General features: G+C 47.5%; 3 protein-coding genes and 1 long non-coding RNA gene across 4 annotated transcripts in view; 3 read left to right on the forward strand and 1 right to left on the reverse strand.

The window, feature by feature from the left end:
- LOC127474194 (uncharacterized) overlaps window positions 1–27,780 on the reverse strand; it is a 102,652-nt gene that overhangs the window by 54,596 nt on the left and 20,276 nt on the right. The gene's annotated exons all lie outside the window — the stretch shown is intronic.
- On the forward strand, window positions 440–5,652 carry LOC127474166 (keratin, type I cytoskeletal 19). The gene is made up of 8 exons (XM_051794667.1): window positions 440–1,243; window positions 2,618–2,700; window positions 2,972–3,128; window positions 3,368–3,529; window positions 3,662–3,787; window positions 3,897–4,117; window positions 4,842–4,870; window positions 5,380–5,652. The coding sequence occupies exons 1-8, from the start codon at window positions 815–817 to the stop codon at window positions 5,415–5,417; spliced, it is 1,245 nt and encodes a 414-aa protein (XP_051650627.1). The 5' UTR covers window positions 440–814; the 3' UTR covers window positions 5,418–5,652.
- Window positions 9,355–14,354, forward strand: LOC127474150 (keratin, type I cytoskeletal 15-like). Its single transcript, XM_051794642.1, has 8 exons — window positions 9,355–9,980; window positions 10,480–10,562; window positions 11,498–11,654; window positions 11,941–12,102; window positions 12,221–12,346; window positions 12,483–12,703; window positions 13,503–13,528; window positions 14,016–14,354. The coding sequence occupies exons 1-8, from the start codon at window positions 9,414–9,416 to the stop codon at window positions 14,105–14,107; spliced, it is 1,434 nt and encodes a 477-aa protein (XP_051650602.1). The 5' UTR covers window positions 9,355–9,413; the 3' UTR covers window positions 14,108–14,354.
- KRT23 (keratin 23) lies at window positions 17,617–27,498 on the forward strand. The gene is made up of 8 exons (XM_051794647.1): window positions 17,617–18,185; window positions 21,633–21,715; window positions 22,607–22,763; window positions 24,261–24,422; window positions 24,516–24,641; window positions 25,373–25,593; window positions 26,258–26,283; window positions 26,937–27,498. Exons 1-8 carry the CDS (start codon window positions 17,634–17,636, stop codon window positions 27,038–27,040), a joined length of 1,431 nt encoding a protein of 476 aa, XP_051650607.1. The 5' UTR covers window positions 17,617–17,633; the 3' UTR covers window positions 27,041–27,498.

Below are 27,780 nucleotides of genomic sequence, written 5' to 3' on the forward strand. Positions count from 1 at the left end.
TCACTTCTCTCTTTGAGCAGCAATCAAAGGACTCAGTGTATAATCAGGCACTTGTTTCTCCTCACTCCCCAGGTACTCAGAGTTGTTAATGCTTCTCTTTGCTACAAATGCAACCATGGCTGCTTCAGAAGGATTCTGCAGAAGGATTTTCTGCAGAAAACCAGACTCTCAGATGCAGCAGGTTCTCTGTCAGCCCAAACTGAATGGAGAGCAAAGAAAAAAACAGAGAAAATGTCACTTCTGAAAGAAAAACCTGTCTCAAGGGAAATGAGGAACACGGAGGGGTAGGAACAGGTTTTGTCCATGTCCACACCAGCTCGGCTCCTTTCAAGCTCTGTTATCAGGCTGAATCACTCTGTTAAAACTCTTTCCTGAGATTACACAAGAAGGTCTTTGTGTGAGGCCCTCTGATCGTGGCGCGCAGCGGGGGCCGTGCACTCCCAGCCCTTTGTTTCCATGCAGGTAAACTCTGACCAGGTGTAGGAACGCTCCCCTCGGCACGGAGACGCCTCCTCCAAATCCCACCTTTTGCTTCAAGAGGCGGTGGTCAGGGGGAGGAATCGCCTCCCGTGTGTGGAGGTGTTTGGGAAGGAATCAGCCCACTCCACAGCCACTGACCAATAAGGGAATTGCCGTGTTGGCAGAGGGCTTAGGGCTGATAAATTCCATGGGTCTCAGATAACACCTTCTGGAGACAACTCCCCTTGTCACCGGCTTAAAAGCAGTGAGGTGGGGGAGCAGGGCACACTCCTGCCTCGGGATCAGGAACCTGTGAGTGCAGCTTGGTTTTCCAAGGTCCTTGGTTTTCCTCGCCATGGCCAGTTACAGCTTCAGGCAAACCAGCTCTTCCGTGGTGGGGGGCCCTGTCGGCTCCTCGCTGCGGTTCGGCGGCAGCTTCAGGGCCCCCAGCATCCACGGGGGCTCCGGGGGCAGGGGCGTGTCCGTGTCCTCGGCCAGGTTTGTCTCCTCGGGCCTGGGAAGCGGCCTGGGGGGAGGCTACGGAGGCAGCTTTAGCAGCAGCTTCAGCTATGGGGGCGGCGACGGGCTCCTCTCGGGAAACGAAAAGGCGACCATGCAAGGCCTGAACGACCGCCTGGCGTCCTACCTGGAGAAGGTGCGCGCCCTGGAGGACTCCAACGCTGACCTCGAAACTAAAATCCGAACCTGGTACCAAAAACAAGGGCCAAGCCCAACTCGGGACTACAGCTCTTATTTCAAGACTATTGAGGACCTTCGAGACAAGGTAGGTGTTAATATTTACCAAAATCCATCTTTGATTTGCTCTTAAGAAGCACGGCGTGAAAACCCAAAGAGCAAACCTTCCCGAGGGAGCCCCCAGAGGGCCTTGCAGGGAGGTGAGATGGATGTGCAAGGAATGGGCGGGGGATAAAGAAAATGTCAGCAGGGAATTATCTGCTTTTTAGATGTTAGCCAGGAGAAGGCACAAACCAGTCAGTGTGGGATGTCTGAGTACTTAACTCTCTGTACACACACATGTACATACACACATGCTGGTCATGTACACGCTTATGACCAGTTAATGTACATATCACCATATATAAACTGATATATAAAGAGAACCAAGCAGTGACAGCAACCTGCTTGTCTCTGTACCTCTCACCTGCCATAAGGTTTGAAAACCCTTAGAGGCCCCATCATATTGCTTTAACAATGAGAATAAAAATGGGCTAAGGACAATTTCTCTTTCATCTTTCCCCTACTTAACCTTGGAATGGAGATAAAAGCACTAAAACATTTGGCATAGTGAAGAAGGAAGCAGCAGACACGAAGTAATCAATGCCATATATAAATGCAGGATTTGCCCCAAGAGCCCATGGGTGCCTGATAACAGATTGCTGAGGTGATACACACCCTGCAAAACACAGGCAGTCGCTGATTAAACTATGTAAATAAATCAAAGAAAACTTGAGGTTTAGTTTTCGGAGTTCAGCCTGGAGTTCACGACCGCTCCCATGCAGGTTCCTGCTCCTCCTGCAACCCATCCACCCTCGCTCCTGATTTAGAATCTGAGCTCTGCTGAAGGCAGAACTGGCAATGAGACTTTTTTCCTTCAGTGTTCTTTTCCCACCTTTCTTTCACTCCCCTTCATTAAGAGAGGGAAAATGTTGCTCCAGCTGTTTTTGTGTTTTTGAGTTTTAGAAGTGGCAGGCAATGATGTGCTTTCCAGGTAAAACTGAACAGGGATCCCTCCTAAATAAACATTTCCTTTAGAGGCTTTCATGATGCATTAAAAGAATAAATAAACACTATCCTGGGTGTTCTAGGAAATGAAAATATGTTCCAAGATGTTACCTCTAAGTCCTCTCCCCCTAAGCCAGTCCATAGTTTTGTCTCACAGTGGAGAGAGGCTTAAGAGAAGTGGCTTTTCCACCTAAAGCCACTTCACACACCAGACACAAGGATACGTCCCAAGCTGCCAGTCCTGGCAGAAGTCTGAGATAAATCTGTGCAATGTGTTTGCTGCAAATCATTGACTCTTCCCTACACCTCTGTTTGCAGTAGCTACAGATGAAATAGAGTCTTCACTCTTATCCAGAGAGCAGGGAGGCAGAGAACACTTGTTTCAGCCTCAGCAATGAGATCCCTTTGTTTGCAGATCCTTGATGCCACCATCGACAATGCCAGGATTGTGCTGCAGATTGACAACGCCAGGCTGGCTGCTGATGACTTCAAAACCAAGTGAGTCGTTTTGGAGAGGGGAAAGGTCTCGTGAGTAGGCAAAACCCCCTGTTGAGCCAAAGGGCAATGAAACAAGAACATAATGGCCATAAAACCCCCGTGTGAACACTGGTTTGATCCTGTCTGTGCAGCTCAGCCCTTCATGTATTTGCTGAAAGCACCATCTGCACCACATAAATCCTACAAACCCAAACACTCTCATATAAAATAATGTGTTTCTTGTGGGTTGGTTAATCAGCGAACCTGAACGGGCTTGTTTTGCCTTCTGAAGGTTTGAAACCGAGCAGGGGCTTCGCCAGAGCGTGGAGGCCGACATCAACGGCCTGCGCCGCGTCCTGGACGAGCTGACCCTGGCCAGAGCCGACCTGGAGCTGCAGATCGAGAACCTGAAGGAGGAACTGGCTTATCTGAGGAAGAACCACGAGGAGGTAAAACCCAGGAAACGCGTTTGAAAGCGGCACTATAGAAACAGCCTGTGGAGATGTGGAGTCCCTCAGGATTGCCCTGGGGCCTCCAGCGGTGAGGAAAAGATTTCAGTGTAGGCTGGGACCCCCCGTCAGTACTTCAGGGCAGTCAGTCAGCCTTAGCCCTTGAAGAAAGAACAGGAGGTTCATAATGTTTTCAGTGATGATTGTGCCCTCTTTTGTCTCCTCTGCCATCCCCACAGGAGATGAGTGCCCTGAGAGGACAAGTAGCCGGCCAGGTCAGTGTTGAACTGGACTCTGCTCCAGGCATTGACCTGTCCAAGATCCTGGCGGATATGAGAGACCAGTATGAACAAATGGCTGATAAGAACAGGAAGGATGCTGAGGCCTGGTTCCACAGCAAGGTAAACCCCCTCCATACTGTGCAAATACTGACCAAAAAACCCATGAAAGAAACAAGTGCTAAAAGGCACAGAGAGCAGCTGTGACAGCCCTACACAGCCCATCCTTCTCACGTGCTGTTTTCCCTGTCTCAGACCGAGGAGCTGAACCGGGAGGTGGCCATTAACACCGAACAACTGCAGAGCAGCAAGTCCGAGGTCACTGACCTGAGGCGCAGCCTGCAAGGGCTGGAGATCGAGCTGCAGTCCCAGCTCAGCATGGTACGTCCAGTTCTGCACTGCCTGACCCCCCCCCGAGATGGGCCCGTACTGCCCTCCCCGTGGAGGGTCCTGTACGTGGCACCAGCCCCTCTGTGGTTCCCCCTGGCAGAAAGCGGCGCTGGAAAGCACCTTGGCCGACACGGAAGCGCGTTACGGGGCGCAGCTGGCGCAGATCCAGGGGCTGGTTGGCAGCATGGAGGCACAGCTGGCAGAGCTCCGAGCTGAGATGGAGCGCCAGAACACCGAGTACAAGATCCTCATGGATATCAAGACTCGGCTGGAGCAAGAGATCGCCACTTACAGACAGCTGCTGGAAGGCCAGGAGTCCCAGTAAGAACCTTCTGTCTGACCCTGCCGTGGTGCTCACTTGCCACAGCACCTCAGTAAACACACCTGCCAACACTCCCGGGGGTCTACAGTTTGTAACAAATTAATTGCTCTGGACCCTGGTAGAAGTAGAAATGTTACAGCTCCCATTTACATGAGATGAGACCTCAGAGAGTTTCTAAAGGGGAAGAAAACACAGGAGATTAAGTGTAACTTAACAGTTAGAGTGATCAGCTGCTTCACAGTCAGGAAAAGTGCAGTTAATAATGTTTTACAGGGTATAAAAATTAAGAACAAATTGCTATAAACTTCCTGTTGCCAGGCAGAGAGCTTTTACCCCTCAGGAATCAGTGTGGAAGGAAATACTGTGAAGAGAAGGCAGCGAGGCTGGGCCTGCTCAGCCCCTGAGTCACCCCACATGGGAGCACAGCTCTCTGTCATCCCACACAGCCTCCAGGAGGGAAAAAATGAGACAGGGGTGGAAAGGTTTTGATTTCCTCTATTCCTCCTTTTCCATAATTGTCTTTTCCCAATGCAGTTGTTTAAAAGTATGTTTCTTACAACAACTCCCTCTCCCTGGCTGAGAAGGAGCACAGGGAGATGGGTATCCCTGCTCTGACCACCACAATGTACCTGACTGACAGAGAATTTGCTCTCATCCATCCTTGTCTCACACAGCATTTCATGTGTTAACTCCTTGTTCAACTGTTCTCTCTTTGTTCCACAGGATGTTTGGCTCCCTTTCAGGAACTCCTGGTAAGAATCCTTGCTCTCTCAGGAGAAGTTTTATTTTATAAAAGGAAATACACATAACTCTGGTAGTTTGGTCCTTTCTAGAGAGGAGTCTGCATTGATTTGCCACAGAAAAAAATCTAATAAGTAACAAATGATGTCTCTGACTAGAACTGAACAAATTTCAGCCATTAAAAGATGTCAGACATGAGGAAAAAAAATCCCAGACTCTGCTACAGTAAAGGCAAAGTAAAGCACAAAACACTTAATCATTTCCCCAGATGAAAGGACACAGGAATTGAAGCTTGGCCAGCTCAGGGGAATTGCAGGAACACGCCACTAAAACCTGCCTTGAGCTGTTAGAGGTCAGCAGTATCTTAAAAGGGATGAGTCAAATCCAGGAGATGGAGAGGAAAAGTTGTGAGAGAAGGGAATGAGAGATGAGGCCCAAGCCAAGCTCAGTGCCCGTCACAGAGTGGGCTCGTGTGAGCTGGGCTTAAATAACTGCTGTTCCTTCTCTCCATTTATTGCAGACAAAAGGGACAAGCGGGGAGAGGGGAAACAGCAGTGAGGATCCTCCAAAGGTCATCTGCAAAGTGAGAAAAGAGACAGCACACGGGGATTGAGACGGAGAGGAATCACTCTGAACCGCTGGAAACGACTTTTAAAGCACAGAAAGTTCTTGGGCACACAAAGTTTCGGCAGCTACACTCACCAAATGGTGATTCAGCTGCAAATAGAGTCAGTTTTGCAATTATTTCTAGGTCTTGCATGTACTGAATTGCTGCATCTACTCAAATAAAGATGATCTTCTTGCAATCTTCGCTTCTTTGGAGTTACTGTGATATTTCAGTGCAGTTTGGCTTTTCTCAGGTAGGAATTAGCCAGGCAGCCTCCCCGAGAGGGGAGTGCTCACAGTGTGGGGGTGGCTTGGGTTCCATCCTGATTCCTTCTGTCTCCTCTTGCTGGCAGGAGCTCAGAATAAGGAGGCAACACCATCCCCAGCCCCTCAGTGGGGCACACAAGAGTGACTCGGGTTTTTAACTACACCACTGAGCACTCTGCAGAGCAGGGGCAGTGGGATGGGAAGTGATTCCAGAGAGCAGCAGGAGCTGGGAGACGTTTCATTAGGGTAAAACATAAAGCTGTTAAACTGGGTCGCAGGAAACTCCTACAGGAACAAACAGGGTGAGCAGCAGATGGGAGAATTCTTCACTTCCTCCCCCAGTTCACACAGAGGTTACCAACCTTTAGCACCAGTTTCAGCCCCCTTCTCTCTCATGCTGTTGAAGGTGTATTATCCCAGCTGAAATTCCAAACGGAATCACTTTCCAGCCCCAGAAATCAATTATTTCATTTCCTACCACCCCTCTCCAAGCTGACAGCTGAGGAAACTTTTCAGGGCTTGTGCTAAAAGCAACCCATGGCTCCAGCCCAACCAGCACCTTCCCAGCTCCTGCTGTCACCAGAGGCTCCCCAGTTGAGGGGGAGTGGGAACAGGGATGTGCCCAGACTGGAAGCATCCCAACACTGCTCTCCCCCAGAGTGGATCAGAGTGCAGCCTGTGTTTCAGCGACACATCACCGGATCCTTCAGCACTTCTCTCCTTGGCCTTGAGAAGTGTTCATGAGCCCTTGTTCACACCAGATTAATGGAGTGTTCTCGTGGCTCAGAGCACCCCAAAGCTCTGGACCTGCTCCCTCAATGCAGGACAACCCTCTGCAGTCCCAAGGTGCTGGTGCCTGGTTTTGGCTCAGCGGTGACTCAGGTGACCTGTCAAGATCAGCTGTCAGCACTGACACCGGCAATGCCAGCTCTGCCTCTGGAATGAGGCATGGTGGCTTTGGGCAGTGGCTTCACTGTGACAGGGAAAAACTGTGACAGAAGACAAAAACAGTGACGAAAAGTAAGAACCAGCAAAGAGACAGAGAGAAAGGGACAAGATGGGGAGAACAGGGGGAAACAGGGGCAGAACTGAAGGGAGCAGTGGCCTGAAAAGCCCATGGGGAGCAGGGGGTTCTTCAGGAGCTCACCCATTTCTGCGGGGTTTGCTTTGGAAGAGGCAGGAGAAGCAGCTTTCAATGGTTCAGCACAGGCAGTTCCTGAGGGCTGACACATTTGCTAATGCACATTTTTGTACCAAACTTACTCCCTACAACAATCAGACCTGGAAACCCCCTCAGAAGACAGGACAAACAACTCCAGGTTTGGTTTTTAATCTTAACAAATCCCATTCCCTGAGAGGAAGTTCTTGTGACAAAACCAGTCGGGGGGTGAGGTCACTGGTGCAGATTTCTGGTGTTGTCCAGCTGCAAATGTGAATGTCTGACAAGAAATTCTTTTCACTCCAGGAATGCAAACTATAAGAATCCTGAATTCTTGGGTTTATAGCCTAATTTTATTTTATAGTTGTATTGATTTTGTCCCATATCTGCAGGGCAATGAAGGATTTCTGGTGAAATGTTTAATATAAAATACACAGACACTATAATTTTAGAACCTGGCTCAGGAAAAAAAAAAGTTTTGTAAAGGTATGTCAGGTTCTTCTCTGAGTGATGGGTCTATCAGTCATAGAGTTATCACTGAGATGACAAACAAGCTGCTGCTTGACTCGAACTTGCTGTCCTGAGAGGAGGGGCTGGAGTGTGTCAGCTCCGTTAATCCCACAGCAGAGGTAACAAAAGGGTTTGTGCAGCACAGACATGTCAGGGGATGTGTTCAGGAAAGCTCCGTGGAAGATGACAAACCAAGGAGTTTGTGCACCACAGGTACAACGCTGAGAGTGTGCAAAGGACAAGTCTGTGTGTCAAGACACTGGATAAGGAATCTCAGAGCAAAGACAGTGAGACCAGAATAAAGGCATAAGCTGGAAAAAGGGCTCTTCTTTTCACTTCAGCAGGTTTCTGCTTCCTTGTACTGACCGTAAGGAGAAAACGCTGTAGAAATGGATGTCTGAATAATGTTATAGGACATGATCTGTATTGGCTGTTTGATTGATTTTTAGTTTCCCAATGGTAAATATTAAGAAACAGCTTTTACCTGCTACCTCTTTTGTAAGTGTCCATCTGATCCAATCCAGAGTGATGCCCAAGGCACGTTGAAAAGCAGCAAAATGTGTTTCACCAGCGACCTGCCAAAGGAGTTATCAAGCCTGAGTGAAAGATGACTGAAGGAAAATTCCCCAAAGTTTCCTGCTGAAGTTTGTGGTGTTTTCTAGAGGTCTGTTTGCTGGTTGTCTGTTTTTTGGGGTTTTTTAACGGAATTTGATTTGCCTACTGTGTGCTCACTGGGTTGAACAGCCCCTGGCAGCGCACACACCTCGGGGCTCTGACATTACAGGGGTCTCAAAGAGACTTCTTTTATCTTTGGGAGGATTTGTCTGGACTTGTCTCCTGAGCCACCAACCCTTGGAGACACACAGATCTGGCAAGGTATGCAGAGCCATTAATCTGCCCAGCAGCAAAACTGAAGGGCTGTGGCAAAGGGCCAGGTTCGGTTTGAAACACGTTTCCAGAGCTGAGAGCACCCCTGTTTGGTGCTCAGCCGTGCCCAGAGCCAGCCTGGCAAGGGACATCACAGCTGGACTTGGCCATTTCTTCCCTCCCAAGTGCACATCCCCGAGTGAAAAGGCTGCTCATCCCCGCACCTGCAGTAACATCTCAACATCCTTCACCCGAGCAGTGTCACCGTGGTGTGCAGAGAACGGGGCTCTCCAAACTCCCCCCCGCCACAGTCCCCACACCCCCATCCCAGCAGGGACACAGGCAGCTCACACCTCCTCATCTTAAGCCCATTTTCCTTAAGTTTTTCAAAGTAACAGGATCTTGGTCCTCCCACATTTCCTCTTCTAATTATTTCAGTCTTGTGTTACCCTTCTTGACTATCTCACAAGCATTAATAGATTAACTGTGCCTGCTCTCCCTTGTACACTGATGGACACTGATTGTTCCTCACATGATGCCATGAATTGGTGCTTTTTGTACTAAAAATTCAGACTCCAAAATCTAAATATTAGTTCCAAGCAACGATCAAGAATAAGAACGTTTCAAATTCAATTCCAAAATTTTAAAGGGAAAAACATGGATAGAAAAGGACAAATAACAGTGAGATGAAGTGATGATTGTATATTTTTCAATGAAAGGAGAATTTTACTTTAACTTAGTTTTCAGATCAAGTTGATTTTCAGAATGTAGTCATGGTGAGTGTTGTAAACGGGCAGGTGGGGTGGGGCTGAACTCACTTTGTTTTTCCACTCTTGAATGTCAGAGAAGTAAACTCCAAGTTTCAGAACTATAGCCCGAAGAAAAAACACTCATCTGATTCATGCCTTTTGTTTAATTAAAAAAAGAAACCCCAAGCCCAAGCCCCTGCGATGTGCTGCCAGCGCTGCTTGTCAGGAATGTCATCATAATTGGCCTCACCCCCAGGGAGGAGGAATTTTGGAGGGAGGGCTGCAGTGGGGTTTCAGATGTGAGGGTATAAAAGAGGCACCAGGGCAGTGAAGGCACAGCCTCTCCTCTCTGCCCACGCTGCACAGCTGCCCTTTGCTCCTTCCCTCGCTCCAGCCATGGCCACCACCTTCGTGAGCTCTTCCTCCACCTACGGGGGCGGCTTTGGGGGCGCTGGGGGCAGCTCCCGCCTGTCCTCGGTGCGCTCTGGGGGCACCTTCCGTGCCCCGAGCATCCACGGCGGCTCCGGCGGCCGCGGCGTCTCCATCTCCTCGGCCAGGTACGTCTCCTCTGCAGGAGGCGGCTACGGCGGGGGCCTGAGCGCCGGCTTCGGGGGGGGCTACGGAGGAGGCTTTGGCGGGGGGGCAGCCTGTGGCTTTGGTGGAGGGGCTGGCTTTGGAGGGGGCTCTGGCTTTGGAGGGGGCTCTGGCTTTGGAGGGGGCTCTTGCTTTGACCTCGGCGGTGGCTTTGGGGGCGGCGATGGGCTCCTCTCCGGCAACGAGAAGATCACCATGCAGAACCTGAACGACCGGCTGGCCTCGTACCTGAACAAGGTGCGGGCCCTGGAAGAGGCCAACTCAGATTTGGAAGTGAAAATCCGAGACTGGTACCAGAAACAAGCCCCCACCAGCCCCGCCCGGGACTACAGCAATTATTACAAGATAATTGAAGATCTCCGAGACAAGGTGAGACATTCATATGTAGAGGAGTTATAAGAACACAAGAGAATTATGGAACTGCATATTCCGTCTCTTTAAAATAAGCTCAAATAATTAGAAAAGAAATGCTGAATTCCTCAATCCCAAATACACTGAGGTCATGAGCATTCTGGCAGAAAAGAGTAGCTTGTTTTCAATTTAAACACCAAATATCTTATTGTGACAATGGGGTGTTCATTGAAATTAAAATGTTCACATTAAAAGTCAGCAAAATGTGGCAAAATGTGTTTAGATTTTTCAATATATTTTTTCAGGAATCAAATCGTAAAGAATGTGACAGGTAGGCCTCAGAAGCTGGAAAGGTAATTCTCCTGGCTACAGATAAGATCAGGGGTTGTACAAATGTATTTCCTAATTATGGTTCTAATCCACGTTGCACAGAGTATCTCTGGTTTGCTCAGGGAATGTGGATCCGATATTTCACCGTTACTCACAGGACCCTTTCTCTGTGATTCCTAATTGGCAGATCCTTGCTGCTACCATCGACAATTCCCGGGTCATTCTGGAGATCGACAATGCCAGGCTGGCTGCCGACGACTTCAGACTGAAGTAAGTTCACCTGGGGCACATTTGTCTTCGCTCCGCTTTTCTCCTTCTCTCAAAACAGTTTTTTTGAAGCTTGATGTTACTTCTTGTGTAGAAAATAAAGTTCTTCAGTCACTGAAAGGCACATTTTGAAATTATGGGCAGGTATTTTTCCTTGGTAAATTCTGATGCAAAAAACCCTGGCAAACAGAATGAACTGATGAAGGACCAATCAGAATATAAACCTGACAGAAAACAACCTCCAGATCACTAAGCAGTTTGCATAATGAGTTATAGCCCAGCTCTTCATTTTTTCGTGATGCTCTTAACTATTTTTACTAGCCTGAGTCACGGGGGAAAGAAGGCAGGAATAGGCAGGGATTTTCACTGAGAAGGAACAGAGTGGCAGGAAGAGATCATTGTGGGGCTGCAGAAATTCTCTGCCACAGAGCCTGAAATTTAGAAAAGAAAGACCAAGGGTAACATGGGGCTTTTCCATGCCCCGGGCTCAGCAGCACATTCAGTAGATGATCAAGGTCCCTGCACAGCTGCTCTCCCTTGCAGTGGTGCACCTGCAGGTTCCTATTTTCCCTCTCGTGTCCCAGACAGCCCCAGGCTACCTGTGCTTTCCTCCACTCCAAATCCCAGAGGACACTGCAAACGGCCTGTCCTGTGTGACGGTGTTTCTCTGGATGCTGATAATCCTCATTAGGTTCTGCAAGGGGAATGGTCACGTCCTCCCCAGGAACAAAATGAGATGGCAGTGCCTGTGCTTCCATGTGCCATAGCTGGATGTTGGAAAAAACCACATTCACTCCTTTTACACTTCTTCTCGATCTGTATGTTTTCATTTACAGCCCACTGTTCCTCCTGTATTCGGTATTAAACGTGATCATTTCAAGCTGTACTGAGCACAGACTTGGACACGTTCCAGTGCTTGTTTCTGTTTTGAACTGCAGGTATGAGAACGAGCTGTTCCTGCGCCAGAGCGTGGAGTCCGACATCAACGGCCTGCGCCGCGTCCTGGACGAGCTGACCCTGTCCAGAGCCGACCTGGAGATGCAGATCGAGACTCTGAAGGAGGAACTGGCTTATCTGAAGAAGAACCACGAGGAGGTGAGTCCTGACAGTGCAGAGAGATCACTTCCCTTTGGACTTTTTGTCTCTTGTAAATGAAGCACACATGTAAGTCACATGTAAAAACGTGTGTGGTGTGTGAGTACATGGAGAGTAGGAAAGCCTGTGCAAGGAGAGAGAAAATGGGATAAATGTTTCATGTGTGTTGTACCTGTGAGACTTGACAGCACAGGTCCTGTGTGCCATGGCAGGGATCGCTGGGGCAGGAAGGGTGTGAGAGGAGGGAGCCTGATCTTTCTGTGTCCTCTGCCTTCTGCCCATGCAGGAGATGAAGGAGTACTCGAACCAGATGAGCGGCACAGTCAACGTGGAAATGGATGCAGCTCCTGGCATCGACCTGACCAGAGTCCTCTCCGAGATGAGGGAACAGTACGAAGCTCTGGCTGAGAGGAACCGGAAGGATGCTGAGGCCTGGTTCTTGACTCAGGTACAGTCACACGTGCCTCAGCATTACCGCCCTGGCAGGTGCCTCCCTCCCTTCTCAAAATAATGGAATTTTTTTTATACACTATATATGTGGTTTTACAGTTGTTTTTTCCTTGCAGACTGACGAGCTGAACCGTGAAGTTGCCACCCACACACAGCAGATCCAGACCAGCAAAACGGAGATCACGGAACTGCGTCGCAGTGTGCAGAGCCTGGAGATCGAGCTGCAGTCACAGCTCAGCATGGTACGGACCCGCCCCGAGCACATCTCCAGGCACTGCCTCACACTGTCCCCATCCTCCCTTGCTGTCTTGCCTCTCCTTGTCCCCCTCCGTGGCACAAACCTGCATTGTAACCTGTTCTGACGTGATCCTGCTTTAGAAAGCCGGGCTGGAGGCCAACCTGCGGGACACGGAGGGCCGGTACTGCGCGCAGCTGGCCCAGATCCAGGCCCTCATCACCAGCGTGGAGGAGCAGCTGAGCGAGCTGCGCTGCGACATGGAGCGCCAGAACCAGGAGTACAAGATGCTCATGGACATCAAAAGTCGCCTGGAGCAGGAGATCGCCACGTACCGGCACCTGCTGGAGGGCCAGGACTTGCAGTACGTGACTGCCTGAACCCTGAGTGCAGATCGGGGCAGTCACAGGCACTGTGTGGGGTGGGAGCTGGGGCTGCCGGGCTCACCCCGCAGAGCTGAGGCACTGCACACACAGCCTGTGGGGCACTGGCAAAGCAGGTGCCCAGGAAAATCCCTGGTGCTGCCATAACTCCAGCTAAATCTGCACATCAGTGGTGCTGGGGATTTGAAAATACAAATGCCACCAATTTGACTACAGTGAATTACAGAAGGCACCAGGCACCATATGTACATCCCACATAACCCTCTGTTTGCACTGGAATTAGAGCCTTCAGCCTGAAACAACCTATAAAAACCTGCTCCCTGTATTTCTTTAGCTCTTGGTTTTCTACATTTGCACAGAGGTGAAAATATCCATCCTCACACACCAGTACCCCCATCTAGAAAAGAGCTTAGTACAGACCCCAGCTTACTTCAGGAAAATCTGCTTTTTCATGCCCACTCCTCATATCTGATCTATACATGGAATTAGTCCTTATATAGTTTCTAGAAGAGGCATTCTGAGGAGAGCAGCAGTATATGGAGATATCAGGACAAGGAACTGGTCTGACAGCTGTTCACATTCCCTCTTAAGTACATAAGGGTGGCTTTCAAAGCTGAAAGCACCTTAACACCACCTCAGGTAACAACACACCTGAGAAACCAGCCATTGAGAGCAGCCCTGTGAAATCCTGGCTGTTCACACGAATTCCTAAATGGATCAATGGTTTCAGGGGACAGGGTCAGGGATGGTCATTAATGAAATATTTCTTCTTTTCTACAGGCTGTCAGGAGTGAACCCCAAGGACGGTAAGAAACATTTTTATTTAACAAGGGGCTGAAATGAACAGGCAAAATAGGATTAAACAAACTTATTGGCTTTTTGCCTTGGATTTCTTCTTACTACCACAGATTCCATTCTCCTGCAATGACCACTTTCTGTATCATGTAGAGGCAAAACCATAACACTTTATTTTATGTTCACTTTTGAAACCATCATTTTGCCATAACGATTGCATGGGAATCTAAACCACCAAAATCTCCCAAAGATTTCTAAATTCCTCTGCTATTCACACAACACACAAGATACTTCCAAATCCACATGTGATGTGCACTCCTAAGTTTTTTCTGGATAAGGACCAGGAGGGAAAGCAGATAAGATGTAAAGGCAGTTCTGCCTTTGATATGTGAAAGATCTTGTGAGGAAACAAACACAACCACACTGCTCAGCTCCTCAGGGTCTTAGCTGTGCAGTGGTTTTTTTCTTCCCTATTTAATTGTTTTATTCCTCCTGCAGCATCATTTGGGATCAGTGGAAGAGTTCGTGTTAGCACAGAAGATGAGGGAAGATCTGGATCTGGTTCTACCCGTGACAGGAGATTCCCATGAATAAATACTGAATCCCCTCTTTCACGTGATTCCACATGGAACCAGTGCAGCTTCTATATTGGCTAATGCTGAGAGAAAGAGCCTTTCAGTCCCCCAAATCACAAGAATGTACCCAAGAATGTCTTTCCTTAGATTTGCTCTGCCTTTGTACATGAGCATTGACTCGCTGGGGCGGAGATGCCTGTTCTCTGTCAGTGCTCTATTGTTTCCTACATAATAAAGTTTCTGTTCTGCTTGTGCAAATATATCCAGTCTGATGGTGTTTTCTGGAGTCAGTGTGGCACTGCCACACACAGCCCACACACCCTTCCAGCAGGGGTAACAACAGCAATAACAGCCACAACTTTAATAATAATAACAACAGAGATGGTGATGAACAGATACAAAGTGCCATTAAATTCTTCCAGGGATCTGGAGCTGGGATCAGTAAAAAATGGAGAAGATAACATAAAAAACCCTAAAGCTCTTTGTCCTCAATGCCAAGCACACAATTCATGCACAAATAAAACGCACCTCGGCAAAAACTAGTATTTTTCCATCTGTTCCTGTACTGCCTTCAGCACAAAGAGAAATGCCCTCAGCTCCTGAGGAAGCTCCAGGCATGGTTCAGGTGAAATGAGCTGCTCAGAGTTTGCTGTGGTTGTTTTGGTTCTCTCCCATCAGGCAGAACCTTCCCAGCCCGTGTCAGTGCTGTGGCTGCTGTACTGGCCACACCACCTTCTCCCAGCTGCAAATCCACACCAGAGGAACTGAGGAGATGCTGACAAAGCTTTAAGAGCCTGGTGAATCCCAACCTCAGGAGTACATAAGGAGTTATCTAAATGCTGTACTGTGCTCCCATAACCTGTTTGGAAAAGGTGTCCTTAGCCCCATTGATGGGTATTTCAATCCACATAACAGTGTCTGCAAAAATGATGTAATTTCTAGAATTTTATTCTCTTTCCAACCTCCTTAGAACCCCTACTTTTGTGTTTCCTATTTCCTGACACTTAAAAGAAATCTAAACTGCTGGCACCACCAGTTTGGCCATGAGTGAGGCCACAGGATCACTGGTGCCACTGGTAAGAAATGCACATCCTGCTGGTATTCCCACTGGAAGGAACTGGGAAGAGGTTCTTGCAAAGCAACATAAAATGCACCAGAAAAGGAAAGCCAAGCAGCACAAATGACCTCTTTTCCTGATCCAAGGTAACTATTGTTTGTATCACTCAAACAGCAAGAGGTGGAATTCCCAACAGCCACAGGCAGCTATCCATCCACTTGAGTTCTGGATGGAGGAGTTGAATGAACCAGTGATGGTTGCAGGACATTGACCTGTACGATGTAGGTGTGAAAATATTCTCCTGTACTTAAAGTGCAGCCTAGAAATTCAGCTCAACCTGCTTTCCCTGTTCCAATTCAGTACAACAAGCACAATTCCAGGACAGTGCATTCTCCCATTCCCCAGTTCCCAGGGAGCATCCAAGGGTGCCATCTGCTGACAAGGGTTTATTTCCTCACTCTGATCATTGCTTCCATTCTCTGCTCTGGGTTAAAGTGGTGACTAAGCCCCAGACCCACAGTGCAGCCTTACAAAGAGCCGTGTCAGGTTTGGAAGTCAGTTGTTTGATCTTTTTCATGGATCCTCAACATGGGTGAATGAAAATTGTGTGGTGTCTTTCCCAGCTTGGAAAGGCTGAGCTTCAGAGGAAGCCCTTGCCATGTCCCAGACCACCTGTGCTCTGTATTACTTGCGAGAGAAAATACAGTTCTGGTTTTCACAGTGTGGTAACTCCATGAAACTCGCAGGGAGTAGGACAGAGGCTCTCTGGTCTCACATGCTGCCAGCCTCACTGCCAGGCAGCCTGAGAATATCCCATCAAACGAAGGATTAATTTTATTTTACATACTACTATGTACATACACGTGCATTTCCATTTCCGTGTAATAGTTCGTAGACACCAGCTTGCTGGATGGAAATTCAGTCTGAAAATGATCTCTGGTGAGATGAGCTGAACAGCAGGACATCATCAGTTCTATAAAATTTGGGGGGTTTTTTCAAGTTAGGCCCCCAGTTTTTGTCGGGTGCTTCAAGCTCACCCTGCTCTCCAACAGCAGGGCTGACCCTGAACTGCAGCTTGGACAGTGGCTGCTAGCAGAGTGTTTGGGGAGAGCCAAGCCTGGCACTCACTGGATAACCCTGTTTTCAGTGGGTAATTGTCCCAAACAGTTACAAATGGCAGCATCTCTCCACACCGGAGTGCCTGAGGAAGGAGAGGGAGCACGCGCTCCACGGAAAGGGAACTGGGAAAGGGAAAGGAGCAGGTGCTGAGCAGAGCCGAGCCCGAGCCACAAGGAGGAGCCCGGCACCTGCTCCGTCAGGTACCCAGGGAAGGCTGGAGTGCGGCAATTCCTGCCTGCTGCAGCATTCCGAACTAAACAGAGAAAAACACACCCCTCCAGGTTTCTGCCAGGACAGTGTAACTCAGCCCCGTGCAGTCTCCCTGACCCCACCGCTCAGGCTGAGCAGCAGGGCCGAGGCAGACCCTGGGAAAGGGCTGAGCTTTCACCTGGGTAAGGAAACCAGCCTCTTCCCAAATCTTTCTCCTCTATCCCATCTCTCAGTTGCACACCAGAACTACCCTTAAAGACAAGGTAATCCTCTAACCCCAGCGGCTGCCACGGGAACACTTCCCAGTTTAGCCCCCCCTTACCAGCAGGAGGAACAGGACTCGCCCGTTCTGGGTTTGATGGAAGAAGCTCCACAGAAATCACTGAGACTTTTGAGGAAGCCTATTCCTGAAGGATTGCCAGGTCCATTTCTAAGGCTGGCAGCTTTCAATAATTACTTGAAGCTTTTGAGTGTTGCTACAAACTCACACTGTAAATATTTTCTCTAGCTAAGGATATAAATATCTTAACTGTGTTAATGCTGGGAACAGCAGGAAATCCCTGCATTGCTGCCTATTGTGACAAGACCATTGAAACAGGACTGAACCTCAAATCGTGAGCAAATCAGTAGAAAATATAAAGTATCTAATTCTCATGTGTTTCCCCTGGGAATGGGCAGCTGTGGGGAACAGCTGGGCATTACTGACTCCGGACTGGAGGTTTTTTAGTTTAGAAATTGAATCACTTCATTAAAGCCTGGTGTCTCCTACAGGCTGAAGCTGTTGGTCTTTAATGACAGCAGATAGGACATGCTGGGTCTGAGCATCCACAGGCTGCTGTAATTCTACATCTGAGAATCTGGACAGAAAGCATCTGCAGAGCCCCATCCCTGCCCCAGCTCCCCATTTATTCCCCTCACGAGCAGGAAAACATAACATGCTAACTACAGGGTTAGAGAGAAGTCTGAGGCAGAGCTGATCCTGTTCCACACCTACGGGATTTTGGCCACACCTCATTATTATCATATGAAAAGAAAAAGAAAAAAAAACCCAAACAAGCGAAAGGAAAGCAATCCGGTATGTGGCTGATTCCAAACAACAACAGTGTGCAGGCTCATAAATGCTTCAGAATTGACCAAGAGGAAGCACGTTTCGTGATGACACAATCTTGTTGCTGTAGTCATTCATCGAAGGGAAACTCCCACAGGAAAAGGCATAAAGCTGCTCAGGGAAGGCGAAGAGGCTGCTCAGTGCTAGGCAGCCAAAGCCGGGGTTCGATTCACACAGAGCTAAGCATGAGCACCAGCCAAGGCCCTTTCCAGTTTTTTTCTGGGTCCCTCAGGGGTAGTTCAGGGTGTGGTTTGGCCCAGCAAGGAACTTCTTACAGAGCGTCAAGTGCAGATGGTGGTGCCAGCAGCACACATCCCTCCTTCTCCTCCGCCAGACCCCTCTGGCTGCCTGCAGGAGGGGCACCCTGGGCAGGCTTCGGCGAGCACCATGGGGAAAGCATCTTCCTGGGGGGCAATGAGAAACAGACCATGCAGAACCTGAATGAGCGCTTGGCTGCCTACCTGGACAAGGTGCGAGCCTTAGAAGCAGCCAACGCTCAGCTGGAGAGCTGCATCCTAGAGTGGCACAGGACAAAGTCTCATGGAAAGAGGCATGACTTCAACCAGTACGAGCAAAACGTCACTGACATGCAAAGACAGGTAAGTCAGAGCTGGGACTGTGTCATTCTGTGCTCTTCTAAGGAATCTGGGCTCTCCTTTATGCTGGTGGCTTTCCTCTGAAGAAGTTAAATAAAACCTTTGAAATGCTAGAAATCCCCAGGAAGGTGGTTCCAGGGCCTGGGCACAAACATTCTTTGTGCTCAGCAGGAGGAGACGGGGCACGAGAAAGGCTGGGAGGGGGCGAGGGGGGATTGTGCAGAGACTGGAAGAATAGAGGGATCCGTGTGCTGCCAAGTGCTCCTTTCTGCACTGAAACTGGGGCTTGAGTAACTGCGTCTGGCAGAATTCTGGCTTTTTGACGAGCAAATTACAAAGCAGGAGGAGAGCAGAGCCTGCCCCTCTCCTGCCGCTGTCTCCAGACAGACTGGGGCATTCCAGCTCTTTGATTCCTGCGGTAGCAGACAATGAAACTACAGGAGTTTTGGGACCAATGAGCTTATGTAATCAGATGGAAAAATACTTCATTGTAATTAAGAAAATAGCAGTGACAAATTCCTTGTGGATGTTTTCACTATAATTAAAAGGAGAATTTCTGGTTCCTGCCAGTAGTTAATATTAATGTTCAACAGTAACTCTTTCAATCTCCCAAACTCACGTGTCTTCAAATTTAAGCATAATATTAATCTGTATTCATAATGAACATCCTTAGCACTGTAACCAGCTGTGTGACTAATCAGTGTAATTAACTTTACATACCCATATGGGGCAAAACCCAAAGCTCTTCCAAATGCAATGCTGTCGTTTTCCCTCCACTTTTTATAATACTATTACTTGGCATTCTCAAGACCCTGAGAAATTCTTTTCAAAAGGGCTTGGAAATGATGTTAATCCGTATCTTTGCTGATTGGGGCCAGGGACTTAATCAAACTGGGTGCTCACTGTTAAAAGTGTTGCCTCCAGGCAGAAGATGAGGCGCTCTGACCACAGCCTGTGTACAGAGAGCCAGAACTGTCATCACCCATTTCTGTTTTAAGGATAAAGAAAGGTCACCGTCCCCAGATCTGGCACTGGAGCACTTTCCTTTTTAACTGAAAGAGAAATAAAAACTTGTTCATCAAGAACATAAATGTGTTCAGGTTGATTTGGAATTAACAGATTAGAAAGATTCAGAAGGACAGGCATGAAACCATGATGCTGACTGGGGTAAAGCCCTCACTTTTGAATAGGCTATACCCAAACCACTGATTTTTAACTCTCACCCCTTAAACAGCTGTCCCTGGCCACAGGAACCTGGAGGCCAGTGGCTGTGCTGGATGAGGCAGGAGGGCCAGGAAAGGATCATTTACAGGTGACAATTCAGTGCTTCAGCCCAGAATTTTAACTTTCTCTGCAAATTATTGCAATTAGCACCAAGTCTGCCAGTAAAATGAGTGAAAATATAGTGTCTAATTATTAACCATAATTAAATTAATTAAACGTTAATTTAAAAGGTGAAACTAATTTAGCACCTGAAATAAAATTTAGACCAAAGTTAGGATCCTATATCCAATAACCCAGAAAGCCTATTATAAACTGTCTGTCTGAACCTTGGAGGCATTTAATCATTTGGGCCCTACATTTTTGGACTGCACTCTTCCCTGCATACCTGAATTCAGGAGGAACATTTCACTGGAGTGAGAAGTTGCCTTGCTCCAGCCACTGTAACCCAGACACACAGTGAAATGGCACCTGTTCTTCAGGTAACTGCCTCATTCAAACACCTTGTGCTGCTAAATAACCAAAGTGATCTACAGAGCACTCCAGGAGATGGGACAAAGGACACGAGACATGTGAGGAAGAAGCCAGTGCAGGAAGCCTTCTTGGAAAATCCTCAGTTTGAGAAGGAATTGGAGTGTATTTCCTATATAACAACATGTGAGTCCTTAATGAAGTTATCTGTGAGTTTGCAGAGCGGTACTAGTGTACAGCCACATTCACGAGGGATGCAGGCAGGAATTCTGTGTGATTATGAACAGGCAGCTGGCACATGTGGGATTCCCTGCTGGCTGCAGAGCACCCACGAGGGCTCAGATAGCAAGAGTCACACAGCAACTCCTTACACCTGTGTGGTTATGAAATGGCACAAAGATGAAGAACTCGTGTTGCTTCCTCATCACCCTGTAGATCCCACGGTAGGATTTACCATTCTCCAAGGCTGGATTCAAGAATTGCCTCTTCTCTGACACCAAATTCCAGGCAGCCACACGTTCAGGGTGTTATAGTTCTGCTGGCCTTGATTGTGTCCCAGGGCAGGATCCGAGGTGTGCTGCTAATTGCTCAGGAACGCACAGTCTGTAACAGATTAGTTAAACATTCCACCTTCTTATTTACTACACGAGGTGAACCTTTGACACTTCAGGAGAATTTTGTCATTTCCTCGTTTCTTTGTGATTCACTGAGGTGTGGGAAGTTTAACCTGAAGGTGCTGAGAGCTCTGTAAATGATTTTGGTACAGCCATGATGCCCCTTGGTGTGTTCTGTGGGTGCTGAGTGAAGGTGACTGGTGCTATTGTGACCACACTCCTCTTTCCTCTCTGTTAGAAAAGGACTCAATGCCCTACATTTATGATTTCCTGAGAATTATGTATGGGTTCCTGCTGGAATTCTTCCAAAGATTTTGCACACAATGCTGAGCTTTTTGCATTCAGATCTATAGTTAAAAGCCATTCCATGTTATCAGGGGCTCACAAGACTTTCCAGTGTGTGCTGAGTACACTAAAGGAATTAGGAAGTTGTGCTTCCTCTTGCACTTTTTTGGGCAATTTTCAAATCCCAAAGCAAAATCAGAAACATGAACTAATCAGTCTGTGCTGCTGGAGTTACAGGTGAATAACTGAATGGAACACAACTCCATGCCAGTGGCATTGTCCATGTGACTCCAGGCTGAAGCCTGTGGTGGATTGAGGGCCCTGCCCTGCTGCCACCACCCCTGTGGTGCCTCTGCATCACAACACCGACTCAGCAAGGTGTTCCTGCACGTGCTGCTTTTTAGTATATCATTAATGCCAGCACCTGATTGTACTCAGACACAGCTTAATGGTTCTTACTGAAATTTGCTCTAAAGATGCCCAAGGCAGCTTTGTCAGCGAGGCTGAACAGGATCAAAATCCGGTCACAGAACCAGAGCAAGGCAGTGACTGTTACTCTGTAATAAACCATGAAGTTTGTGTAATACAAATCATATCCTCTACCTGGTCAGGAATAAGATGACAACTCTTGGTTTGTACCCAAAAAAGTAAGACTAAGAGTAAAGTAAGATTATGGACAAAAATTGCAGAACATCTAAATGAAGCAGGAAACTGAGCTGCTGTTATTCTTGTTACATGGAAATTCTTGCGCTCTTGTTACATGGAAATTCTGAAGCAGCAGGGAGGCTAAACCAGCACGGGTTATCTACTGTCACCCCATGGCCACACTGAGCCTCCTGTGGGATTCTCTGTTTTCCAGATTGAGGATGGCAAGATCACCAATGCCAGTATCCTTTTACAAATCGATAACGCTAACATGGCTTCTGAAGACTTCAGGCTCAAGTAAGCTCTTCTTTGGTTTCCTGATCAAGTTTGAAAGAGGATTAAGCAAAACATTGTTTTTTCTTGCTAATCCAACAGTGAAGTGATTTTACTGAGGTTCTCTGGTGATACTGGATGAATAAAACCAATGTAGAGCAGGGAAAAAAAACCCTCAAAGTATGTAAAACCCACAAATGATTGCTGAAGAACCTTGAGTCACCCTGTTTATGATACTTAGTGTAGGTCCTGAGGAGCAGGTTTGACAGCAGACACTTGATACTTGTGACAAAAGGCACTTAAAACTGTCATCTGGGATTACAAATTATGGGATTACAAATTATCCCCTCTATGCACTGCACTTCCCAGTCCAGCCCAAATCTATTTCCTGGATTTATCACCTCTTCTGCCCATGGCAGCATCTCCCTGCCTGCAGCTCAGTGCAGACACTGCAAGAGGTTAGAGAGGAATGGGAATAACTGGCTTCCTTCAGATTTTTCCTGTCTTCTGAAGGACTGAAAAATTACCATTTTGGAAAAACTACAGCACACATTGATTGCTGGGACTGTTTTCAGAGAATCATATTCTCAAAGCTTTCACAACCTGGTGAATATTAAAGTGCAAAAAGGGAAGTGAAAGAAAGAGCGATTTTATTTCTTACCCTATAGGAGGAGTTGTGAGGGAGAAAGGAAAACGAAATACAAAAATAGTGAAACCCATCTTATTGTTAAGACTATTCAAAAATATTCCAACAGCGTATTTTAGAAACAGAATTTGTTCCCTCGGTTGTTTGTTCTCTCTGGTTGCCTACACACAGGACTCCAGCACGTCTAACTTCTCTTTGATGTTCTCTGATGCCAGAGCCTGAGTTGGGCAGCTCTCAACACGCACCTTGTGTCCTCTTTCCTCATAAAGATACGAAGCGGAGAAGTGTCGCAGGCAGGGAGTGCAGCTGGATGTGGAGAACCTGCGGAAGGAGCTCGACGGCCTGACCATTATTAACACAGACCTGGAAATGGAAATCGAGGGCTTGAGAGAAGAGCACATCCTCAGGAGGAAAGACCACGAGGAGGTAGAAAAAGTTCCACTTGGTAAAATCCTATCGCTCAAATCTTTGCTAACATGTAATTAACTGAGTAAGACCCACAATCTGTAAGTGGGATTGATGATTCAGTTTGATCCTGTTTCTGAAGCAGCCAATGAGAGTCAGATGAGGCACAAAGTCTGTGTCTGCTTTACCAATTACACCAGGGTTTCAGAGAGAACAGGCTGTTGTAGTCTCTCCCACCCATCTGTCATGCACAGCTACTAATAACTGACAGATTGGACAGAAATGCTCTCAGAAAGACTTAGATACAAACACACAAGATTTCAAGGAAATAGGAAATGTTACTGGGTGCTGTTGGGTTTAACCATCACAGCCTTTTCCCTCAGTCCTGGGTATATCCTTTCCCAGACTCACAGAAGGTTGAGGGTTGGGAGGGACCTCTTGAGGTCCCCTTGTCCACCCCCCTTACTCAAGCAGGGTCACCTAAAGCAGGCTGACCTGAGCTAAGCACACCCTAAGTTCTTGAAGGATCCAAACTAAAAAAGAATGGTTGGCGAACTCAAGCAAAATTACTCATTCTTGCAAAATCCCAAGCACAATAATTAGATAATAATTCTCAAAAGCCACGCTGCTCTGAACTCCTCCAGAGCTACACCCAGTGCTCTCTGTTATTCCACATTTATAACCCCACTGCTCGAAACGTGCTGGTTTCGTTTTGATCCGGTGCTGTTTGCAGTTATTGCCTCACGCAGAACCCAACGCGCTGCTCGGTGTCCGTGGGCTGTCGAGGCGGTCAGGGAAGCACTGGGGTTACACAGCAGTGGGGAAGCTGCCTTTGGCTGACCCCCTGCCAGCCCTAGCTCTGGGAGGCAGGGATCCAGCAGAGCCATCCGTGTGTCCAGCTGATCCAGGTGATGTCATACCCCGAAAGGCTCCTCTGCCTGGGCGCTTTGAAAATGGTACCAGGCACGGAAGGCTGTGCTACACCAGAAGGAATGTTACCCTACCTGCCCGACTGGTCCCGTAATTATGTTGTTTACACAGTAATTATATGCTTTAATCCAATTATTCCTTTAACAATTACATAGAACTTTTACATTACTCTCCTGTAAACTTAGTTATAGTTCCATAAATATTAACGTAAAGGGTAAGAAAGATTAAATTACTGTTAGATTTTTGTCAAAGGTTTTGGGTTCCTAACAGATAAATAAATAAAAAATGTCAGTGCTTCTTCATTAAGCCTGCCTTCCAGAAGCATTCTATGGAAAGATCCTCTCACACATTTTTATTGAGTTAAGCAAACATAACTCACTGGTTTAAGTCACATCAGAGTAACATCAGTATGTAAATTTTCCAAATAATGTTAACTTTATATATATATATATATATATAAAGTTAACATTATTATATATATATATATAACAATTCCCCCAGCAAACCACGCTGTGATTCTGTGGTTCTGTGAAAACTTTCCACTTCCATAAATGAGTTTGCTTGTTCCCTCTGCTAACACATGAACAGGATATGCAGGCAAATCGCTCCTCACAAGACTTCAAAGTCAATGTCAAAGTAAACGCGGCCCCTCCTGAGGACTTAGGCAAGATTCTGGCAGAAATAAGAGAAGATTATGAGGCCATAATCGAAAAGAATCGTCAGAGCCTGGACAACTGGTACAAAGAACAGGTAACAGCTATTCCCTGCTCATTTCCAAGATCCCTGTGGCTGTACCTGCCCGACCAGGGTCAGTAAAGCTTTGCTGTTGCTTCTGCTCCCCAGAGCTCAGTCACGTCCCTGGCAGCAACCCCCAACCCCGAGGAGATCCAGCGCAACGAGAACGAGATCAAGGAGCTCACACGGACTTTGCAGGCCCTGGACATCGAGCTGCAGGCACAGATAAGTAAGGTATCTGCTGCAGACATCCTGGGCTGCTCTCTCCTACCCCAACTCAAAGTTGCCATGGGCCAGTTCTCCATTTAAATCTACAGCCTAGAATAACTTTGTTGCAGTTGCTAAAGTAGGAGGGAAACTGGAATTCAGAACGTGCTCAGCTTTGACAGAACATGCCAAACAGATTCAGCAACCATCACCAGGAAGTGAAAAATTCATGTCTCTCCTTAAAACAAAATATGGGGAGGGGAGGAGAAGGGGTAGCTGATTCCATGGTCTAGAAAGCAAACACGTCCAGAAGACAGATAATAATGCAAAGTTCGTATTTGCAACCCTTATTTAATGCATGAACTGTTAAAAATGAAAAATGCTGGTGGGGAACTTTCACAAACATTGCTCAGCTCTTGTATAGGTTAAAGCTCACATCCCAGTGACCTGGAGACTTTGCAGCAGTTGTGGACAGTCCATGCAGGACTGAGAGGAGAGGCAGCAGTGCCAGGAGCAGAGCTTGGAGCAGAACGGATACAGCAGGGAGAAATGACTCAGCTTTGCCTCTCATGCACACACGACACAGCTTCGTGGTTCTGCTGCCTTCACAGGAATAGTTATGCAAATGCATAAGTGTTTAAATTACCACAGCCTTAATTTTGCAATCTTCTAGCTAGAGACCAAATTCCCTGGCATTTCTGCATTATATCTACCACATAAATAATAATCATGGTTCCTGGTATTATCTGCTCTGCCAGAAACACATGCTGGAAGACACCTTGGCCGACACTCGGAATTACTACGCTGCCGCGCTGCAAAACATGCAGCAGATCATCTCCAGGTGTGAGGAGGAGCTGAGCCAGGTTCGTCACGACATGAAGCAGCAAAATAACCAATACAAGGTTCTTCTTGGGATCAAAACCCGCCTGGAGAAGGAAATTTCCACGTACCGCCTGCTGCTGGAAGGGAACGCTGACGGGTAAGGCAGAGCTGCCCCGACTGGAACAGATGAGAGGAGAGTCCTCATATTCGAGTTATTTATTTGTTTGTTTGTTTATGCTTAATCAAAGCTTGTGAGTTCCATGCTACATCAAGGGTTGGTATTTTAATGCGATGGATCATAATAAAAAGCCAGAGCCACTTAAAGTACAGAGACACTTGTATCCATGTAATTTGGATTGCCTAAATTAATATAACTTTTTATTAAAAAAAATAAGTTCTCCACTCCCACAGCATGGCCATCTCAGCATAGGAAAGTGATGCCCTCATCTTTGTTCTCTCATCTGAAAAGGAAGATTAGCAGCCTTTAGAACCCAAACTCTCGGGCAGGGAGGCCAGTGTGGCCCCCCAAGGGTGGTGGGATTTGTCCAAAGCCAAACTGGGATCAACCTGAGCAGCTCAGAATACACAAGAACCAATGCACCTTCCCCAGGAGCAATAGTGAATGTGCACGGGGACAGTTCCAGGTGAGAGCACCTACCAAGGGGAAAGCTCGTGGTATAAAAGCATAAATTTTTTTTCCTTTTTATTTTTTAATTTTCTCTCATAGTGGGATGAGGTCTCCTTAGAATCAGTGAGAAGAAGGGGATTAAAAACTTCTTGAAATTAGTCTAACCATTATTTTCTCTCTATTATTTTTACAGGACAGCAAGAAAATCTGAAGCTAAAGGTAAATGTCTCTTACTTTGTTCTCTGTAGTGACTCTTAATTACTGTCATTTCCAATCAAATTTTCCTCAGTAATTTTAACCTCACCCGACTGAGCTGTGGCAGGTGTGTGTGGCAGGCAGGGCTCACACAGGCTGTATTTGAGAACCCTTTCAGCGGTTCCTGGGTGCTGTGAAGGGCTCCCTGCAGAGCCCGTCGGGCTGTGCCTGCTGCTCCTGGGCTGCCTCAGCCCCAGCGCCGTCAGCCACACACGTGGCCACAGCTCAGACTCCAGACTAAAGCCTTCCTGGGATATGAGGAGGCACAGAGACTCATTGGGTGACTAAAGCAGCGTTAGGGCTTGAGAGCAAACCAAAAATCTGCATGTCTGGGAACTCGTATTCTGGCATGAGCATGACCTGCAGACATCCCGCATAATCTGCTGGATTTGCATTGGCTGGGCTGTCGCTGTGTTATTCATTTGCCCTGACCTGGACCAGACCCAGGGTGACTTTCTGGCAGCACATTTCACACAGAGCAAGAACAAATATTGACTTAAAGGGAAACATGCAAAGATAACTCGGCTGAGAGGCAGGTGAAGGACTGCAAACGAAGCTCTCCCTTGTGGCCTTGTCCCAGCGTTGCCCCTCAGCTAATGAAGTCCCCTCTCTTCCAGAACACGCCGGGCTGAGCAAACGGAAGCTCAAAGCCATTGTCCACGACAGCGTGAACGGGGAGGTGGTTTCCTCCACCATCAACGAGATCCCCCCACAAGCCTGAAGGAAGGTCCTGCCAAGCAGTGGCTCTCCCAGCAGCAGCTCCCCCAGCCCCCCGGGAACAGTGTGCTGTGAGCCAGCTCCCCGTGTGTGGGACAGGGACACTGCAGTGACCTCGCCCCTAACATGATCTGCAGCCTAACCCTGCAAAGTGCCACACGGAGCTGGGTATAGCTGATATTGGTAGTTTAAAGAGCTTTTAGTCACGCAGACGCTGAAGAGAAGCTGATCAGCGTCAGCAGCTGGCTGAGCTGGTGACAGATGTATCGTGCACATCTCCCCGGGGCAGGAATCTCCGTCTGGGATTCAGTTATCACTCTGCAAGTTAACTATAATTTAAAAGGAATAATCTCTCAACTTTTTTCCTGGTCTTATGCCTCTCATCATATACCTCACTGCAGCCAATAAATTTTTATCCATTACTTGTTCTGGTCCTTGGAATTTCTGATTTTGCTTTCCCTTACACATGTCCCAGCCCGTTGTGGCAGTGCCACCGACATGGCTCAGGACTGCCAAAGTCCCATTGTTTCAGGAGGGACAAAACTGGAAGGACACAGGAAAGAAAAAGGTGACACAAGTTAAAGACAGCATTTACACGAGCAAACTATTCAAATTCCCCATGTACAACTTTTCAGTGTCACCACTGAAAACAGCATTATGAGTAGGAGTGTTGTAAAGTCACTTTACTAAAATAGTCACCTAGAAACATTTCTTTATTCTTCAGCTTGAGAGAAATTTTCTTGC

This window comes from Manacus candei, unplaced genomic scaffold (genome assembly GCF_025592945.1).
Source record: "Manacus candei isolate 608988 ecotype Guabito, Panama unplaced genomic scaffold, ASM2559294v1 h1tg000040l, whole genome shotgun sequence".
Lineage (NCBI taxonomy): Eukaryota > Metazoa > Chordata > Aves > Passeriformes > Pipridae > Manacus > Manacus candei.

What these genes read in the sequence shown, in the direction of transcription:
- LOC127474166 (XM_051794667.1), top strand. Translation starts at nt 815, where the DNA reads ATGGCCAGTTACAGCTTCAGGCAAACCAGCTCTTCCGTGGTGGGGGGC. An exon ending in AGGCCTGGTTCCACAGCAAG is followed by an intron (nt 3,530 to 3,661) that starts GTAAACCCCCTC and finishes TCCCTGTCTCAG; the next exon opens with ACCGAGGAGCTGAACCGGGA. An exon ending in TGCAGTCCCAGCTCAGCATG is followed by an intron (nt 3,788 to 3,896) that starts GTACGTCCAGTT and finishes TCCCCCTGGCAG; the next exon opens with AAAGCGGCGCTGGAAAGCAC.
- LOC127474150 (XM_051794642.1), top strand. Translation starts at nt 9,414, where the DNA reads ATGGCCACCACCTTCGTGAGCTCTTCCTCCACCTACGGGGGCGGCTTT. An exon ending in TGAAGAAGAACCACGAGGAG is followed by an intron (nt 11,655 to 11,940) that starts GTGAGTCCTGAC and finishes CTGCCCATGCAG; the next exon opens with GAGATGAAGGAGTACTCGAA. An exon ending in AGGCCTGGTTCTTGACTCAG is followed by an intron (nt 12,103 to 12,220) that starts GTACAGTCACAC and finishes TTTTCCTTGCAG; the next exon opens with ACTGACGAGCTGAACCGTGA.
- KRT23 (XM_051794647.1), top strand. Translation starts at nt 17,634, where the DNA reads ATGACACAATCTTGTTGCTGTAGTCATTCATCGAAGGGAAACTCCCAC. An exon ending in TCTGAAGACTTCAGGCTCAA is followed by an intron (nt 21,716 to 22,606) that starts GTAAGCTCTTCT and finishes TTCCTCATAAAG; the next exon opens with ATACGAAGCGGAGAAGTGTC. An exon ending in GGAGGAAAGACCACGAGGAG is followed by an intron (nt 22,764 to 24,260) that starts GTAGAAAAAGTT and finishes ACACATGAACAG; the next exon opens with GATATGCAGGCAAATCGCTC.